This window comes from Anabrus simplex, chromosome 1 (genome assembly GCF_040414725.1).
Source record: "Anabrus simplex isolate iqAnaSimp1 chromosome 1, ASM4041472v1, whole genome shotgun sequence".
NCBI classification, from domain to species: Eukaryota; Metazoa; Arthropoda; class Insecta; order Orthoptera; family Tettigoniidae; genus Anabrus; species Anabrus simplex.
In genome coordinates, this window is record NC_090265.1 from 1421522608 (window position 1) to 1421544404 (window position 21797).

At 37.6% G+C, this 21797-nt stretch overlaps 1 protein-coding gene across 1 annotated transcript in view; it reads left to right on the forward strand.

The window, feature by feature from the left end:
* LOC136879135 (tetratricopeptide repeat protein 12) overlaps window positions 1-21797 on the forward strand; it is a 172831-nt gene that overhangs the window by 52283 nt on the left and 98751 nt on the right. The window contains exon 2 of the mRNA XM_067152890.2: window positions 737-922. Within this exon, the coding sequence (XP_067008991.1) occupies window positions 737-922 (186 nt within the window). The remainder of the gene's footprint in view (window positions 1-736; window positions 923-21797) is intronic.

Below are 21797 nucleotides of genomic sequence, written 5' to 3' on the forward strand. Positions count from 1 at the left end.
GCTGAAAGTGCTAAAGCACAATACATGTCTCTGTGTTGTGAATCAAAGGAAGCTTTGGAAACTAAATTCAAAGAATATATCTCAATATCTGATGATAGTATGGGCTTAGATATTTTCTTTGGTGATATTTTAGCAGAAAATCAACAGTATAGTGAATGTGAGAGAATAGAGGACTACCACGACAATCAGAAAGAGGAGTCTGTTCTTTTAATATGCCCAACGATTAGGAACCTGGATATATGGGGTTATAGAATACTCGCTCTTCAGGAAAAATGGAAAACTCATCCCTGTTGGCTTAAAGAAGTGCATGAAGATCTAAAGGAAGGAGGCATAAACAGCAAAGAAATTAAAGACAAGAACCATCTTCGGTAAGAAAGTTATGGATTTGAGGGAGAATCCAAAGAGATTTCCTGCTGAACCATATGACATCTCAATGGAAGAGCAGTAGAAGAGAAGCTTGAGATTGAAGAACCTTTGACTACAATGTAAAGAAAAAGGTGTAAGTTTCTGAAAGAAAAATGGCAGGTAGTATATGTAGCCATAGCCCGTAGTTGGCTGAATCGATTTAAAAATACTGTAATAATGATAATAATAATGATGAATTCCTAGCCTCTCCATCTGAATAAAACAGTTAATCACCTAACATCTTTGCAATTTTGATACGATAGGCTAAATGAGCAAATATTTGGGGTCATCCTAAATAAAATTAATTTTGATCTTTTTTTTTCTGTTTTAGGATCTATTATAAATGGCCTGTGCTCAAAAAATCCTCAGGAATTAGAAAAAGCTAAATGTAAAGCAGATATACTCCTCAGCGATGATAAGGTTTTTGATGAAGAGAGCCTTAAAGTAAAGTTGGATAAGACAGTAATTAACAAAAGATCATCATCGGAAACTCCAGGTGGTCCAGAAATGAGTCCAGGTAATTCAGTCTTCTATATCATTAGTAGTGAAATTCAATATTTTTCATTCTTCTCTTGCAGTTGAAATGAAAGTTGTTTACTTTAAGATTATTCTATGACATAATGGTTGAGATTGAAGCACTTATAACAATGATAAGAAGGGAGGTTTTCAGCAGCAAAGCTTTGTCTCAGCGATGTTTTTTTACAGGTTCAATGTTGATTATTATGTAGATGCAATTAACTCCACTCTTCACTGGTTATGTCATAATGGAGATGTTTGTTGATGGTAATTGTTGGCCTAGAGGCAGAGATTTTAGTAAAGATGGGCTACACTTAATAGAAAAGGAACTTCTAAGTTTAGTAAACTTCTTAATAGAACAACAACAAAAATTACCAGAAAGCAACTGAAAAAATAAAAATCACAGACAAACTTGAAGACTTAGTACACAACCTTAAACAAATTGCAGAAGACCTAGCTCCAATTAAACCACGTAAAAAACACCAATGGTGGAACAGTGAATGTGATGAAACAGTGGAGAAAAGACATCAGGCATGGCTATTACATCAGTCCCAAAAGACAGAAATATCCTATCAAAAGCTAGTAAAACAGAGAAAAGAAACTACCCAAGTCTTAAGAAGAATAAAAAGACAACATCATAAGGACACCCTGCAGTTAATTGAAGAACAGTTCAGTAAAACTAAATCAAGGGACTACTACAAAACCTTCAGAAAGCAGCTCCAAAAATATGAACCCCCGACCCTACTGATGAAGGATGAAGATGGTAAGCTGGCCCATAACAATAAAGACAATGCAGAAATTCTGGCTAAACATTTCAACAAGCTTTTAAATTGTGAGGAACCTACAGAACTCCTTCATTTGGACACCAACACCCCGATAAAAACATCACCAGAAAACATCAATCCCCCCACAATAAAGGAAGTCTACCAAGCTCTGAATAAATTAAAAAACTACAAAGCGCCAGGAGAAGATCAGACCTTTGTGGAAATCTGGAAATATGCAGGAACCTCAGCAAAAGTTGCCCTCCATCAACAACTTGTCTCTATCTGGATTAAAGAAGAACTACCAGAACACTGGACAACAGCCCTCATTCATCCTCTGCACAAAAAAGGGGACAAAACCGACCCTAATAACTACAGGGGAATCTCTCTCCTAGACATAACATACAAAATATTTTCAATAATCATCCTTAATAGGATAAGTTTACAACTTGAGAAAGAACTAGGAGAATATCAAGGAGGTTTCAGACCCTGGAGGAGCTGTCCTGATCAGATCATGAGTCTTAAGTTGATAATGGACTATAACAGGAGAAGAAACAGAGATATGGTGATAACATTTGTAGATTTCAAGAAAGCTTATGATTGCATCCATAGAGAATCTCTGTTTAAAATTTTAAGACACCTTGGACTACACCCCAAATTAATAAACATGATAAAATTGACTCTCACCAATACCAAGTCAAAAGTGAAGTTTAGGGGTGAAACATCAGAGACATTTGAAATTAAAACTGGACTACGGCAGGGAGATGGGCTCTCACCACTATTATTTAACTGTGCTCTAGAAATGGTAATGAGGGAATGGTTTAGAAAATGTCCCCCCAAAATAAAGATTGGCCGAAAAATCAAAACAAATTGCCTGGGTTTTGCTGACGATTTAGCATTACTAGCAGTGGACATAAAAGAAGCAAAAACCCAGATATCAGAACTTCAAAACATTGCAAATAAAATTGGCCTCAAAATATCATTTGAAAAAACAGAAATTATGCCCCAAAAACCAACACAGCTAAAAGAAGTCACCATAAATGGTAATAAAATCAAAATAGTAACTCAGTTTAAATATCTTGGAGAAGTAATAACACATAACTTAAATGAAAAAATCTCAATCCAAGTAAGAACAAATAGATTAGCTAAAGCACAAAAATTAACATGGGATATCTACAAAAAGAAATGTCTATCAATAAATACAAAAATAAAACACTACAACACAGTTATAAAACCGGAAGCTACATATGCAGCAGAAACACTCTTTTACCTGAATAAACAATCAAAGACTGACAGACTTCAGAAAATTGAAAGGAGGATTGGAAGAACCTGTATCAACAAAAAATATCAGAAAGATGGACAGTGGCGGTTAATACCTAACAAAGTCGTGTACAAAGAGCTAGAACCCATTACAGATACTATGCGTAAGAGGAGACTGGGATTCTTTGGACATATCATGAGGATGCAGGACTCGAGACTTCTGAAACAACTAGTACAACACAATCTCGTCTCAAAAAATACCACAACAGGATGTAAATGGATCAGAGAAGTAAGAGAGGATCTGAAGGAAATAGGCCTTACAACAGAAGACACCAAAAATAAGATAAAATTGAATACAAAACTCAAGAATACAAACCTCCGCTTTACCCTTACACAAAACAAACCAACAACACGCACATTTTCAACTGAGGAAAGGGCACGAAGATCGGAGCGTCTGAAGAAGTACTGGGAGGACCGCAAAGCCCGAACAATCCCTTCAAAGAGACCTGAACGACGGACTGACTAAAGTGATCCTATGTGGTCATAAAAGAAGAAGAAGAAGAAGAAGAAGAAGAATGTCTAGTACTGTAGTATAAACTTCTCAATAGAATATCTAAAAGAATGCTCTCAAGAAACTGATTAAGTAAAACTGGGATGGGGTGGGGGGGAGGGGTTGTACATCTTAATGGTCGAAACTTCAGTGATACAGAAAATTATTTTGAAAGTACAACCCACATCGATGAGATTGAAATACTTGCACACGTCCTTAGTTCCTGCCAGCACGGTGAAACTCTGCGCATCGCTAGGCATCATCAAATAAGGACTACCATTGCCCAGGCCCTCAGAAGAACCGGATTCACCGTTCGTGAAGAGATCCATGGTTTGGCAGAGAATGGAAGCACATGAACGATCAATATAATTGCTTACAAAGACAACAATGTAGGATATATAATTGATCCAACTGCCCATTTCGAATCCTCCGCTAATCAACCTGACGATATTGATCGTGAGAAGATGAAAATATACAAGCCCGCATTTTCTTTTTACAAGGAAGAATACAAGCTAAAAAATATCGCAGTCATGGGCTTGCTAATTGGGAGTTGGGGCATGATACCCAGAAAATTCGTTGAGTTTTGCAAGGCATTCCACCTGCCAAAGTCCTTGAGTATTGATATTGGACTTTCAGCCTTGAAACCATCAATAAGTATTTTAAGAAACCACCTTCGGTGATTTGCTTTATCATTCAATAGACTTCTATGTAGTTTTCTCTGTTACACAATATCAGTTGTTATTAAGTATACTTTGCTTTTAGGCAACCTCTAAATTGAGGAAGTGTTACTATGTTTGTTCAACCCTTGTTCCGTTTCCTTACGGGGTCGGGTATAAGGTGAGATTTTAGTAAAGATGGGCTACACTTAATAGAAAAGGAACTTCTAAGTTTAATAAACTTCTTAATAGAATAATGTCTAGTACTGTAGTATAAACTTCTCAATAGAATATCTAACAGAATGCTCTCAAGAAACTAATTAAAACTGGGATGGGGGGGGGGGGGTGGAGGGGTGGTACATTTTAATGGTCGAAACTTCAGTGATACAGAAAATTATTTTGAAAGTACAACCCACATCGGAGTTAATGAGATGAAATGAATGACATGACATATGATAGTAGGGAGAGGGTGAAACCCGGTACCGGCACATAGCCTACTGTCAAATAGCACCAAGGGGTCTGCTCAAAGCTTAACGTCCCCATCCGATGGACGAATCGCCACCAACAGCGTCATATGCCCTCACTTCAAATGAGCACTGCGGAGAGGATTGGAATTTAATCCAGGCTTTTGGCACGCAATCTAGTGATCAGAAATTGTATACCACAATCTCCCCTACTCTGCCAGCCAACATTCTGATGGTGAAATTTTTTTCGACCAACGGGACTCAAACTGGCTAACCTCGGTGTCGGACGACTTCAGCGCCTTAACGATCATGGCCAACCAGCGGGCTAGAGGAAGTGTTACTTTGTAATAAATATATATTACAGCATGTAGCTACAGAATCAGTTCGCAGTGGTCAAATGCATAATCCTAGGAAAGCACCAAGGACATCATTTAACAAATTAGTTGAAAACTTCAGAGAATATTATCAAAATGTCAATGGATTTCAAAGCAAACTCACTGAACTCAGAATTTCCTCATGTTTAGTTGACTATGACTATGGTATTATTTGTAACAAACTTATATGATGAAATTAGTGATAAGCAACTAGGACTCAAGATATATTCAATTTTCATATGTACTAGATCTTTTTTATAACAAGTACGAGAGCATTCCATGGTAGTCTAATGATCTGTATTAGTAAGAATTTTAAACCTACTCTGATGCCATGCAACAGCACAAATGAACAGTTGTTTGTGTCCCTGAATTCAACACCACAAAATGAATCATTGGTGCTGTATACATTCTACACTGGTCTCCTATCCAAAAATATTTTGACCATTGCATCACTGTTGAAATCCTTACATCAAAACGTGCCGATCCTTTATTACTCCTTGTTGGAGCCTACAATCTACCCCTGGGTAACTATGCTGAGCAATCCAGTTTAGCTATAGACACATTTTAATCTCTATTTAAATCAGTTTAATTATATCTCAAATTTTCTGAATCATTTTCTTGATTTGGTTTTCAGGGAGTCCACTTCCGTTGAAGTAAAATATTGTTAGAAAAGCTAACACTTAGCATTAGAGATTTTGTTACCAGCTAATGAGATATACAATTCCTTATCTGCTGATAATTGTTACCTGTCTCAGTTCACCTGGAAGTTGATGTTTCAGAATATATCAGTTGATGAAGCAGTAGAAACGTTCTATTAAGTACTAAATTATAGTGTGGAATTTTACATCCATGAGGCCAGGATGTCATTCAAGCACAGTTTAATGTCAGCGTAGGTGACGTGATCAGATGGCCCAATAAAAAAGTAGCATCATTTCAAGATTAGCTCAAACGACAGAGGTGCCCTGAACGAGCGTAATTTATGATTGTGCGGGCGAGTTATCAAAACTGACGAGCACCAGGTTTGAAACATCTATTCAGCAGGAGTCTTCGAAACAGTCAAGTCATGAGAAGAAGTGTCTACTTATTGCATGTGTGGAGTTAGAGAAGTCAGATATTATAAGTCTTGATCATGTGTTGGGACATTTTAACACTAGTTCAATATGTTCAGACTTGACTTATTCATCATTAAAAATATTTGTAGGCATGGGGAGCCTGTAAGAACAATGCTGAGATAGCAATTTGATCATTATGCACTAACATTTCTGGGAGGAAGTGAACTCCGATAAATTCAATATTGTAGTGTCTTCCAAATTTTAGGTGGAAAGAACAATTCAATATGAACATTTACACATTTCAAGTTTATACCTGGGTGGAGTAAAGTAGATTTTCATGCAACATGAACGCCTGATAGATAGCACAGTTTCTAGTCTAGCATTGTGTACTGTGACCATATGTAGAGTTGTGATATAATATGGGCAAAGTGCGGAGCGAAAGGGAAAATCGACATAGTTACAGTGTTAGATAAGCAGTGCGTCATCACGCGGCACAAATGAGAACTGGTTTTCACGGTCACGGGGAAGCTACGACCGAGTGTTGTAAATAGTACTCGTAACTGGCAGGTTGTATTGACCCCGTTGTAATATCATGAATGAACAGAATGTTGTAGTTAGGTTTTGAACCAGCAGAAGCAGCAAGACATTAGGAGTGTGATTTCTATGCCAGGATGGAGCCACATGGACTGCACAAATTTCAGTTTTAAGATATCACTGTGAGAATGGCTGCTCACTAACAGGCAGGATTGACTAAAGATGAGTATTATATGTACAATGTCATTATGTATTTGTGCACATTTGATGATTCTTTTTGCTATACCTTTTGTGTTTCATGTTTTATTGAATAAACATGATTTCCTCAAAACTGATGTCATGCCTCAGCTTACATCATTTATAGCTAGTAGTTGACCTCGTCTTGCCCATATTAGATATATTTGTTCCCCATAAAATCCAGGGTGTAAGTTTAAAAAAAAAATATTTTGAGTAGTTTGAATTGAGCATGCCTGGGAGAAGCTGACTAGTCTCAGGTAGATTACTTTGATGGTGGAAAAAGAGGACAATATCTCTTGAAAAATTTACAATAATATTATCCAACCATGCATTATTATGTGTACGTAGCTTGTTTGTGCAAGTTAAATTTAGAGTTCTTAGTAGGTTCAGAAAATTTTTTAATTCTGCCCACCTGAATTTGCCATCTCTATGTTAAAACAGCAACTTTTACCTTAAACTTTAAACTTTTTTCCATTACTAATTCATAATCCTTAAGGAATACATAAGCATCTGCATTTGGAGATCTATAGAAACTAACAATTATGAAATTCTGATCAATCAGCTTCATACAACTAAATTCTCCCTCTAATTCCAAAACATTTTGACTTAAAATCGGTCTTTAAAAATTTAAAACACTCTCTTACTAAAATCCCAGCTCTCTCATTTTTCTTATTACTCCTACAAAATATATCTGCAACAGTATATCCATGGAGCGCAAAATATTCTACTTCATTTCAGAAAGCCAATGCTCCGATACTCAAATCACATTAACTTTCTCCGTTTGACAAATGTGTTCTAATTCTAACAACTTATTCCTAATGCAATGGAAATTCACTTGCAATATTTTGAAAGATTTACCCTTGCTAGCCTTCTTTAGGATGGCATTTACCTCCCAGCAACTACTTTTTGTATCACTCATCATTGGTGAAGATTTCTGACCTGTTTCATGTACCGGTATTTAATGAATAAGAGAATAACATACGTCAGTTTGACTACTTACTAAACTAGCGTTGATAATGGTTTGATTTGATGACCTATCTGATTTGGGCACGGATACTAGTTTTGGTTTGCACGGCTTGTTAAAATCAACATTTTCTAGTTGACTGAGCCAGCTTGAAGTACAGCTGGCTCTTTCTACTAGTTTTCCTGGTCAGTATTATAACCCAAGGGAGTTGCCTTTTTCACAGTACATATCTTATAATTAATAAAATTGAGAATAATATTTACAATCTTTCATTTACCTGAATTGTTTAGATGAAGGCCATGTTTTGTGTAACAGTGTCTCTCGAAAATTCTGCATTCATTACCTGAGTGTTAAAAAAATGTTTACAAATTTTAATAATATCTGTATTAACTTTGTCTACTTCAATGTTCACTGAGCTCGATAGCTGCAGTCGCTTAAGTGTGACCAGTATCCAGTATTCGGGAGATAGTGGGTTCAAACTCCACTGTCTGCAGCCCTGAAGATGGTTTTCAGTGATTTCCCATTTTCACACCAGGCAAATGCTAGGGCTGTACCTTAATTAAGGTCACAGCCGATTCCTTTTGAACCTAGCCCTTTCCTGTCCCCTCCTCGCCATAAGACCTATCTGTGTTGGTGCGACGTAAAGCCAATTGTAAAAAAAACTTCAATGTTCACACACAAGTCTCTACTGAAATCATGCCTGTGGGGCATGTTCACTACAAAGTTGTTAGTGAGAGTCAGCTTCCCTAGTGTATATTTCAGTTCAGAACTTACATTCTTGGCGTCGTTGTGAGCTACGTCGTTCATCTCGCCGATGATCACAACTGCATCACGAATTCTGATATTTCTCGTTGCCTGCTCCATGTTTTCCAGTACCTTCTTGATTGGGGCCCCAGAACAGATGACAGTCAAAGCTGTAATATCTTCATTGTTCCTTTATTTCGCAATTCATCTCGCCTGGCTGTCACCAAATATCAGAATGTTCGACAGTTTCACTAGTGTACTGTGTGGCATTTTAGGCCTAACTTTGCCGCGTCTCATAACTGGGTTAGTGCTATCGGTTTGGCTGTTCACCCTACAGATAAATCCTTGCGTATCGCTTACTTCCCTCAGAGCTGAAAATCTGTTTTTGGTGTCAATTAAAAAGTTTTCTTTATCTAACTGTATACTGTTCCTCCTAGAATCTTTAACAATTTGACACCACATGTTTGAGTTCACAGAGTCACCTGTGGTCAGAGTGTTTACTTTCGATTCCAGTCAATGCACCTTCTCCTTTAGGACCTCATTCTCTGCTTTTAATGATTGTAAATCCTGTTGCAGTAAAGATAGGATTACAAGTACATTATCATTACCTCCATCCTCCAAGGAATAAGACACCAGCGATTCATAGACTGTTGTAGGCCTAGGTTTGTTACTGTTATTCAAATTGCACCCACCACAGCTCACACGGGTCCAAGTATCTTCATTTACGGCATAACCAGCACCACATATTCACTCAAAATGGTACCAAATTAAACACTTTTCACACTGGATACCAGTCTTCACTTGCTTCTTGTTTACAAAACACTTATTCCCAATTATTTCACAAGAGAACCGGGAGTTACCTTCACCTACATGCTTTGCCGATGCCATCTTGAAATATAAACCATTTACAATTTCATATAATTTTTTTTTTTAATTCCACTCGATTATTCTTGATAAGGTCACATCTCTCTTTAGTAATATCATTATTGATGAGCGACATGGGATTCCTTTTGGATTGGTTAACTTATAGCAATCTTTCTTCATTCTATCAGTTCCCCTTAGATGAAGTAGAGAATCATTTTCAGATAAACTGTACTTATGCAGACATTTCAAAAAGCTTTCAGCACTGTCAATCATTATATCTTACTGCAGAAGGTTATGGAATTAATGGGCTTCTCCTCTCCTAGTTTTCATCATATCTTTAAATTTGTTAAGAAGGAAGCTCTACTTTCCAGTTTGAACTTAAGCTTTTCAGTCTGTTGAACACTAATTATAATACCTATAACAATATACTATACCGTACCTGTAAAGAAAGAAAAAAGACACTCACTATTAAATAAAGAATGACATATTTTGTTATTGAAAGAAAATTATCATTTTATGTCAAATCACACTTTCTTTTAACTGATGAAGAAGGTTCAGAAATATAGAAACATTTATGTTTAAATTCTGTTTATATCCTTCCTAATACAAAACAACAACAGCAACAACAACAACAACAACAACAACAACAATAGCACACTTCCACAAATGGCATTGAGGACACTGGAAATGCAGCAGAAAATGACCTAATGGAAAATTACCGGTAAACTAGCCAGTTCACTCAATGCTCATTTAACAACTGCCTTATATACTTTCCAAAACAATAAAAATACGTTAATATATATTGTACCCTACCAGGCTTTGAATGGAAGACCCACACATAATAATGCCTCAGCATAACCTGGTAAACAACCACGGATGAGACTATAGTGAAGAGCAGCCTGAACTGCCAACACGAGCTTCAAACCGCTTCCCTCCTACTTTCTGTGCTAGCCTCGGCAACTTGAGCACTTGGGGGATAGTTACGTTTGAAAGAAAACAAGAAAAATACTTAAGATGGAGTCTTATCTAATGTGAAAGTAGGATTTCTGGGTTCAACTATCTACTGGATACTGCTTAGCACTGCTAGAAATGACAAGAATCATACAATGGGATCACGAACACTAGTTTATTCTGAATTGTGACATAAGAGGAACAACTATACAATAAATCCTCTTCCTACGGAGGAAAAGGAAAAGAAATAAGCACTTCAAAGTAACTCGCCTGAGGGGCGTTCACTGACCTCACTTAGCATAAACTTTATTTAGCAGGAAGAAAAGGTAATATTGAGGTCTGGCGATTAACATAGTCTATCTTTCCCTTATTAATTTCGTACTTTTGTCGACCACACCGTGTAATATGAGAAAATGTCCCCTATATAATACATTCTATTCTTAGCACATAATTAGCCAGTCCCTAAAATATATAATTGATACATTAGAAAAGTATTTACATAACACAAAAGAAACACGCAGCACTGAGCACGACTTCCTGGACAATCCCTAATCTGACACCAAGACGGACAGCGTTGAACATCAGTTCTGTTTGAACTCAAAGAAATACACAGTAAACACTGACCGGGCTCCTTCAGACTGAGAGATATATATCTGAAAATCCATAGATTATCCGTGGCCTCATACTACAGGATATCGGAGGATATGTAATTATTTATTAACTACCATCTAAATCATTGTGATATTATCTCTCAACACCAGTGTTCTTAGCCTGCACCATTGAAAAACAAGACACAGTGTGAGATCCAGAGTCCCGAGCCTTTAACTTCAATAAACATGGTAGGCCGCTGTGCTACAAGGGGAGAGGAAGCGAAAGGGAAGGTCACTCCTCTATTGACCGAACGAGCTGCCATGTAGTTAGGGGCGCGCGGCTGTGAGTTTGCACCCAGGAGATAGTGGGTTCAAATCCCACTGTCGGCAGCCCTGAAGATGGTTTTCCGTGGTTACCCATTTTCACACCAGGGAAATGCCGGGGCTGTACCTTAATTTAGGCCATGGCTGCTTCCTTCCAACTCCTAGGCCTTTCTGATACCATCGTCGCCATAAGACCTATCTGTGTCAGAGCGTTGTAAAGGCACTAGCAAAAAAATCCCTCTTTTGTCTGGGTCAGCCCATTCAATGGCCGCACGGGGTTCATGGCCCTTCACAATTATAACAGCCGGTTCCCCTCTCAAGATACACATATTTCTTGCCCAATTCATTTGTTTATTTGATTTATTTCGTATTACCTCAGAATTCCCAAGAAATATTCATTTATTCTCTACTCTCTCTTCCTCCACGTTGATTATCTTGGAGCAATATAACACACTCATTTCTCCTTTCACATCTCATCGTAGACTATCTTGGGCGTTCGGCCCTCTCATTACTTCTCATATCGAGTATCCTAGTTCCTTGGACATAAGGCTATCATTATTCCTCTCTCAACCTTTCATATTTCTGTTTGCTCTTCGCAAAAATTCTGACCCCTCCTTCAAGCCTCCAGCACCTCCGCATTTCACACTGGTTATGGACAAAGAACACACCAGACAAATTTCTGGTCAAATAATCAACAATCAAGGCAAATTTGCATATTGTCCCTAACAATTTACCTAAATAACACATTTCTGTATCTCAGTCAGGACTTCTTCTTTCCTGATGTTCATGCCTTACATATCAGCTAAGCATGCATTGTCTAACTCTCCCGAGAGCTCCCCAGCATATGCGATAAACATAGTGGACATTAAATAACAACCTTAGGACATGGTATCCCTTGCTTATTAACACTACTGTTTTCACCCTGCCTTAAGGGGAACTCGAAATACTCTTCTATCTTTGTTTTCTCATACTTGCTAGGATATTATTCATATTAACAATAACTACTACTCACGAAAAACTAATCAAAAAGAAAGGAATGGTTTGTCCGCAGATTTAGCTCCCTTGAATTTACATTATCATGACAAAGAATAATAAAATGTCCATATTAGGACAAGCATTATTTACAACATTGATGTATTACAAAAGAAAAATCACATCCTGTGACCCCAGTTATGCTTTATCATGCTAAGAAATAAAATGACATCGACTCATCTGTATGATGGTCGTTTTTCCTTCCATGGCAAACCCACAGTAGAGTTTACTTCTCCATCACCTCTGCGCTGGAGACGAGTGTGTTATCCTTCAATCCTGGTCTGCAACAGTCAATCATCCTGGTTGGCTCGTTCAATTGGTACAATCTTAAAGTAATCCAAAGGGGTGTCAACTCCAGAACTCGCCACACGTTTCTCTGTCTACAACGACACACACACAGATTTTACACCAGATTTTTCCTTATGCAGGCAGGTCATTCTAATCACAAGTGGCATGCGTTCACAGTATGAGTCAAGTGGCTCATAAGGCTTAAGGAACCCGGACTCTGAAAAGCGGATTGGATACCACCAATTCATTGATATCACGTACTAATTTAGGCCGGCATTGTTCATAGCCGGCTCCCGCTATTCATTAGCAAATGATTCTAGCAGCCTACCTAATTGACGCACTGCACTGAGACACTTGCCTAGGCTCACTTGGCTATTGTTTGACTTCCTACATACAGCTCACAAGATTTTTAGAAGTCACGGCTGTGACAGACACAATATCTTTGTCTTTGTAAGCAGTCAATAGACTGGGGATGGTTTACTGTAAAAAAAAACTAACACACTGTCTTCTCTCTCAACTGCCCTCTATGAACTTTCCTCATTGAGGGCTGGGCTGGCTTATATTGTCTCCACGCCGGAAGAACGAGGGTGGAGGCTCTTCATGCTTCATTAAGAAAATCAGCTCCATTAATCACGGGAATTTAATACATTTAAAGGGTGCGCATTTTAGCCCTCGACTTTCTCTTTCACTCGAGCCAAGTGCAATCGCAATCCGATCAGCAGTTCTTACGTAATCAGGCTTCCGCCATTAATTAAATCACTCGTGTCTCTTCAATGGAGGAGCTACATTTGAGAACAATTCTTGGCTTGGGAGATGCTATACATTTACACGTGTTAGCAATATATTACAGCTGGACATCTGGTGACCTCAATTCACCCCGCGAATAAAGTATTCCATATTTTCAGTCTGGGATACGCAGAAAATTCGGCTCTATTCATTGGTGTGCCTTACATAATTTTTCTATGTCTGGATCAAGATATCATATAATTATACGCACCAAAATTCGACGTTGGCATTCGTGGAAGTTGCATAAAAAACTGGAAGTTTCTTCTGTTAGTGCAGAACCCTGAGAAACTAGGCCACACCTCTGGGCATATTAGACTTTTGTTGCGTTGCGTCGTATCTCCAAGACTGTCTACAACTTGAGAGGGCTTTTTCATGTGTGCTTGGCTTCAGCCCCACCTTTCCTTTGTTTGCCAGGCTATCTTTCGCAGGTCTGGTTCTGGCCACACGCTGCTAGAGTCCCGGGGATGTTCCTTTCGCCCATCATGCTACAAACAATGTGACATTTGAAATGATTTTAATAGGGTAGAAAGACACAGATGCTGTCAATGAGCTGTACAGGACACTACGGTTTCAATATGAAGATATAGGAGTTTTAATGCAATATGTTTATTATTAATGCTATAAATAATATTATTTTCTTTACATCCCACTAACTACTTTTATGGTTTTCGGAGATGCCGAGGTGCCGAAATTTTGTCCCACAGGTGTTCTTTTACGTGTCAGTATATCTACTGACATGAGGCTGACATATTTGAGCACCTTCAAATACCACTGGGCTGAGCCAGGATCGAACCTGCCAAGTTGTGGTCAGAAGGCCAGCGCCTCATCCGTCTGACCCGCTCATCCCGGCAATACAATATGTAAAAGGTGACGAGATCTAATTATGATGAGAGATTGGAATGCAATGGTAGGCAAAGGAACAAAAGGAAATACAGGAGGAGAATTCGGACTGGGACAAAGGAATGAAAGAGGAAGTCAGCTGGTATAATTCTGCACTGATCATAATTTAGTCCTTGCTAATACTTGGTTCAAACACCACAAGTGACAGCTGTATACATGGATGAGACCTGGAGACACTGAAGGTATCAAATAGACTTCATTATGATTAGGCAGAGATTCAGAAATCAGGTGTTGGACTGCATAACTTTTCCAGGAGAAGACGTGGATGCTGACCACAACTTGTTGGTCATGAAATGCCATCTGAAGTTGAAGAAATTGAAGAAAAGAGGGAATGCAAGGAGACGGGATCTAGACAAGTTGAAAGAAAAGAGTGTGAGGGACTGTTTCAAGGAACGTGTTGCACAAGGACTAAATGAAAAGGCTGAAGGAAACGCAGTAGAGGATGAATGGACAGTCGTGAAGATTGAAGTCTCTAGGGCTACTGAGGGAACGCTAGGAAGAAAGGAAAGAATCATCTAAGAATCAATGGATAACTCAGGTCTGGACCTGATCGATGAACGACAAAAATATAAGAGTGTAAAGAAATGAAGAGGGCAGAAACGAATACAGGCAATTAAAGAATGAAGTGGATAAAAAGTGCAGGACAACTAAGGAAGAATGGCTGAAGGAGAAGTTCAAGGATATTGAAGGTTGTGTGGTCCTAGGAAATGTAGATGCTGCATATAGGAAAATTAAGGAAATCTTTGGAGAAAGGAAAACTTAGTGTATGACTATTAAGAGCTCAGATGGAAAACCACTTGTAGTGAAAGAAGACAAGGCAGAAAAATGGCAGGAACATATCAACAGTTGTGTCAAGGTAAAGACGTAGATGATATGGTTCTGGAACAAGAAGAGGCTGTTGATGCTGATGAAATGGGAGACCAAATTTTGAGGTCAGAATTTGATAGAGCTTTGAGAGACGTAAGTAGGTACAAGGCACCTGCAATTGATGACATTCCCGCTGAATTACTGCCTGCCTTAGGAGAAACCAGAATGATGGGGTTATTCTATCTAGTGTGTAAGATGTATGAGACAGGAGAAGTGCCATCAGATTTTTGGCAGAAAGTGTTACATCTATTCCCAAGAAAACCAGTGCTGACAAATGTGAAAACTACAGCACCATTAGTTTAGTATCTTATGCCTGCAAAATTTTAACATGTATTATTTACAGAAGAATGGAATGACAAGTTGAAACTGAGTTGGGAGAAGATCAGTATGGCTTCAAAAGAAATGTTGGAACACATGAAGTAATCCTGATTTTACGTCTGATCTTTGAGAATCGAATTTAGAAGGACAAGCCCACATACATGGTATTTGTACATCATGAAAAGGCATTTGATAATGTTGATTGGACCAAGCTATTTGAAATTCTGAAGGTGATAGGGATCAAGTACAGAGAACGAAGAATGATCTACAGTCTGTATAAAAATCAGTCTGCAGTGATAAGAATCGAGGGCTTTGAAAAAGAGGCTGATACCAGAAAGGAGTGAGGCAAAGTTGCAGTTTGTCTCCCCTCCTTTTCAGTGTTTCTATAGAACAGACAGTAAAGGAAATCAAATAGGAATTTGTGAAAGGAATCACTATCCAAGGAGAGGAAATCATAACTCTGAGACTTGCTGATGATATTGTTATTTTATCTGAGACTGCAAAAGATATGGAGAAATTGCTGAATGGTTATGGACAGAGTCTTGGGTAAGGAATACAAGATGAAAATAAATAAGTCCAAAACAAATGTAATGAAGTGAAATTGAACGAAGTTAGGTGATGCAGGAAATATTAGATTAGGAAATGAGGTCTTAAAAGAAGTAGATGAATATTGTTGCTTGGGTAGTAAAATAACTAATGATGGCAGAAGTAAGGACATAAAATGCAGACTAGCACAAGCAAAGAAGGCCTTTCTTAAGAAAAGAAATTTACTCACCCTGAACATTGATATAGACATTAGAAAGATATGTTCGAAGACTTTCGTCTGGAGTGTGTCAGTGTATGGAAGTGAAACATGGACGATAACTATCTCAGAAAGAAAGAGAATAGAAGCTTTTGAAATGTGATGTTACAGAAGAATGCTGAAGGTGAGATGGATAGATCGAATCACGAATGAAGAGATACTGAATCAAATTGGTAAGCGGAGGTTGATTTGGCTAAATTTGACCAGAAGAAGAGTTGGAATGATAGCATACATCTTAAGACACCGAGGACTTGGACAGTTGGTTTTTGAGGGAAGTGTAGGCGGTAAGGATGGTAGGGGTAGATCAATGTGACAAGCAGATTAGAGCAGATGTGGGATGCAGCAGTTACATAGAAATGATAGAGCAGATGTAGGATGCAGCAGTTACATAGAAATGAAGAGATTAACATAGGATGGGTGGCATGGAGAGCTGCATCAAACCAGTCTGTGAACTAATGACTCAAACAACAATAACAATTGTAACATTAATAATAAAGCTAAAAGTACTGTTCAAAGTAGTCGCTGACATCACCAGACAAATTAGACAGTTGGCCTCACACCGATGTCAGAGCATTACACCACCTTGCACACTTTGTTGGACTAGTAAGGTAACAGAAAGCACTACTGGAGTACTTCATTAAGATAAGTTTAAACTTTCAAGTATTAAAGGGTATAAACAGAATTTAAACATAAATGTTTCTACTTTTCCAAACAGTTTTCATCAATAAAAAAAAGTGTGATTTGATAAAATCTAATGATGTTCTTTCAAGAATGAAAGTATATTAGTGTTATAATTAGTGTTCAAGAGCCAGAAAGCTTTAAAGGTGCATTATATCTTAAAAATCATGTACCAATAGTTAAATAAGGAATTATTTTTCTGAACCTATCACTGTTACTAGTGGAGTTAAGGATCTTTGTTTCCTTACTTTTTACTCTCTATGTAAATTACATCAAAAATATACTTAAGAATTTAGAATTGCCTTACATTTTAAATTAAAGTTAGCTGCCTACTTGATTGTTTAAAACTCTCAGAAACTCCCAGAATTGTATTACAAGTAGTTTACAAGCTATTATAGTTTGAAAATTGTAAATACCACCAGTTGTCTGCTCCATGTGTCAGCACTAACTTAAGAAAGAAAGTGAATTAACAAATTCTTTAGATTCTAAAGAAGAAAGAGAATTGGTCTTCAAAGGTTGTGTTCAAAATGGCGACTACCAGCTTCAGTACAAGCTTCCAGTCTGCCATCTAAAGATTGATGCACACGTTCTGGCATTTGATAAAAAATTTCAGCATAACAGCAGTAATATGTCATTTCATATCATCTGGCATAGTTGGTATGTCCTTCTAAACAGTGTCTTTTAGCTTTCCCTGTAAAGGGATCAAATTTGGTAATGGCCCGGCCGAGGTACAGATTCCTTTCATCCAGTCCAGCTATTTGGAAACATTCGGTGAAAACAAGCTGTAGTACGTCTGCACTATGCATTGGAAACCTTCATGCTGATACCACTTTCTCATTTGGGTCTGCATTTTAAGGTCTTCTAACATCTGTGGATTTGGTGTGTTAGAAGGTTGAGATACTGGTGTATTCACAAAGATGCACACAAAATGCTGTCAGTTGCGTACATTAATTCATTTATAACTTAACTTCACATTAAACACACACATCATTCGGGAGATAGTGGGTTCGAACCCTACTGTCGGCAGCCCTGAAGATGGTTTTCCATGGTTTCCTATTTTCACACCAGGCAAATGCTGGGGCTGTGCCTTAATTAAGGTCATGGCCGCTTCCTTCCCACTCCCAGCCCTTTCCTGTCCCATCGTCGCAATAAGACCTATCTGAGTCGGTGCAACGTAAAGCAACTTGTAAAATAAATACACACATCAACAAACTACCATTTTAATAACTGCGTATCATGAAGCACAAGGAGACTGCAACCACTGCATGTCAACTACCAACTCTACATATATATATATTGCCTGGCCAGGCTTCTAGAAGGATGTTACACAACATATCTTCTCGTAAATTCTAGAGTGCCTAATAGTATAGTTATAATGTAAAAAACATTCTACAACCATCTAGTGTCAAAGATGCGTTATTCTGGATGTTACAGTGTGTTGCACAATGTTACTGTGGCTGATACATCTTATATACAGGTAATAATAAATTATATACTATTAATTACAGGTTCTTACATTTACTAAACTCATATAAATATACATACAGCACATGTTTTATGACATAACCTCACAAATAATACGATCGTCTGACTACGTAAATAATAATAATAATAATAATAATAATAATAATAATAATAATAATAATAATAATAATAATATGATGTAAACACTTCATAACCATACTTCACAAGTCATAATAATAATAATAATAATTCGAGCTCGAAACTTGTATTATCTACCCATGGGTTAAAGAATATTGTTTTCAAGTTATATCAGTCTATTACACTTGCGTCAATACTTTCGAGAATTCGGTATTCCTTCTATGAAAAACCTGACGGTTCACTATTCCACACCACACATTTGAACATTTGAACTCCATGACGCTGATGATGTCCCAATTGACGAAGCCAATGGAGAATGTTTACGGACCAGTAGTGCATGTTTCGGAGGTTTACTTGGTCATAATTTGTAAATATTGCTTCATGACTAAACAAAATACATTATAGATGTAGTGTATATTTTTTCTTAATGCCCAAGTACAATAGTTAACATGATTCCTAAAATTGTTTTCATGCAGCTCTTCATGAAGAGAGATATGATATGGATGGAACTTTTGACTGCAGAGAACGCATAGTACACTTGCCTGACTCATGCCACTCCACTATGAAAGGATAGAGAAGTGTCCACGTATTCAATACCATTAGCTTGTATATTATAAACTAGGACTAGTTTCGACCCCATATATATTGGGTCATCTTTTAATATGCCAGATATAGAATATAGATGCTAGATATAGATAAGAAGGGCACCATGCTCAACATATTGGAGAACTGTCACATTCATTTAGAACAATACTTTAATCCTAACCATAATATTAATGGAATAAATGAAAAATCTAATATTCTGTTTGATATAATCATTCCTATATACACAAAGTATAAACGGAAAAAAATGACACGTTAAGTCCACCAATCAGTTCAAACCTACCTACCCACCCCTCCTCACACATCCCTCCTCCAACCCCTGCCATCATAAGCTATACTCTTGCTCCCTCTCAACAGTCAATCTGGTGTTGGTGTCCGTACCAGGTGCATGCAACTTACAAAGAACATAGGGGTGAGTCTCATATAGCCATATATTAATCTCGATTTTCTAGTTTCCCTTCTTTTCTCAATAATTTACTTCAAATTATTTCTTTTCACTTCAAACCAAATTAAAAAATAGATCACTACATCTGATGAAAAGGAGGTACCTATTCAAGTTACAAATGTTCCCCTTCAGGCTACATGAAAGTTATTACCCATATTACTATTGAACAAACATAAATTATAAATCAAGTTGGTCACCGATGCAGATAGGGATGCCATCTCGCAGATCAACCCAGGAACATTTGGTTGCTGTAGGAGTGATGACATAGTTCAGCATCAACCACAGCAGTTTTGATGTGTCATTTGGTTTATGTTTTGATGTGTTTTTTGACTTCATCAATGTTTTAAATTAGATTGTAAATTTTGACATATTAGATTGTTTAATTTATTGTTGGTTATATTGGTTATATGTGTCTTCCAATTGGAGCGTGACTGAAGATGACCCAATATATATGGGGTCAAAACTAGTCCCAGTTTTATAAGACAATATACAAGCTAATGGTATTGAATAGGTGGACCCTTCTCTACCCTTTGATAGTGATCAATTGTCAATACAGAGCATAATGAAATTCATAACTTATGATCATGCCACTTCCTCGTGTAGTTGCACGGGAACTAACGTGCGGATCTACAGCATTTACAACATTAGTTTCACCATCTTCTCCAGCCACTCATTTGTTTATAAGTGTTACACACTTTCAGTTTCGTATAATTGGTTGAAGAGGTTCACAAATAATTGTCAACATGGATGCGTATCTATTGGGATATCATTACGCACAAGAGCAAACAGTATTCTTTCTACATTCTCCATACAACATTAACATGTTGGCTTTTTCAGACTTGGTAAATACCATCTTTCACCAGTCAGTGTACTATAAAGGAAATGAACACAAGAAAATCATAGCAATTGAATAGAGCTGACAACTGTTTGTATTTACAATTTTCAAATTATGATAGCGCGTAAACTACTTGTACTAGAATCCTGAGAAGAGCACTATTGACATTCTACTTTACTATAGTTTTATTCTGTCAATGTTCAAAGCATTGCTCCATTTGAAAATTGTAACTTTATAAAATAATACACATTCTAATAATTGTTAAAACCTGTCAATGGGCTACAATTTTGAGCCCTTGGTTAGAATTAATTTCTGTGAAAACAGCACATCAACAGCACCTTCCATTTCAGAAATATTTGGGGTTCAAGCTTTTAGGTGATTCACTTTGTATAGCCAATTTGTGGACAGTGCATGATTAAACCTCTTACACCTGTCTGGAACATGTAAATTTATTTTCCTAGGAGTGGAACAATTTTAAAATGAAAAGTGTATCCAGGAATTCATAGCATTGTGATAGACTATGCAGTTTTAATGGTTGTTCTAAGGCTATACAGGGTGAATTACCTAAAACTTGCGTTCCATGGCCCACTTGAAAGAATGGCAAAATCCCTAAACAAAGGGGATTGATGTATTTAACTGCTCATTGTAAAATTTGAGCAATCACTCCCATAATGTTCATAAGTGATTACTTATTTCCTGTTCTTACTTGTACCATAACCTTACATGATATTTGTATATTCTTCTTCTCCTTCTTCTACTACTTCTACTTCATTGATTATTTATTTCCTTTCTTGTTACCTTGTGTATTTTTCCTCTTGTGTTGGAAAATGGTATTACCATTAATAAAGCATCATCATCATCATCATTCAGTAAATTCTCTCAACACTGTATACTCATTGGAGTTGATTTTTTTTTCATTTCAGTAATACAATTAGAATATCATCATCATCATCATCAATACGGATAAACCACATTTAGCCTTGATTATGTTCACTGAGGCTTGTATTGTAGTTGAAAGCAAGTACAAATTTACTCATATGCTGACCTGCTAAGCCTAACGCATCTGAGGATTTTCTTTCGGGGTTTACTCCCTTAGTCTTTGAAGATCCCTCTTCTCCACAAGGCAGTGGTTTCTCTTCTAATTTTCCCTAGAGAGGATGGGTTGCCTCATCCACCATCTTCGCCATTCCGAAGTTCTCCTCCTCTGCCTAAGATGCTGTTAAGGTCTTCACCCGTAACCCTGGGCAGGGGTTCCACGTTATACCCTGTGAGACTGGGTCCCTGCCTGAACTTAGCTCTCCTTCACACCAGCCTACTGATGTGGAGGATACCCACCCCTGCAACGTGGATGCGCCAGGCAAGAAATACTCAAGTGAAGGATAGGAAAGATGACCC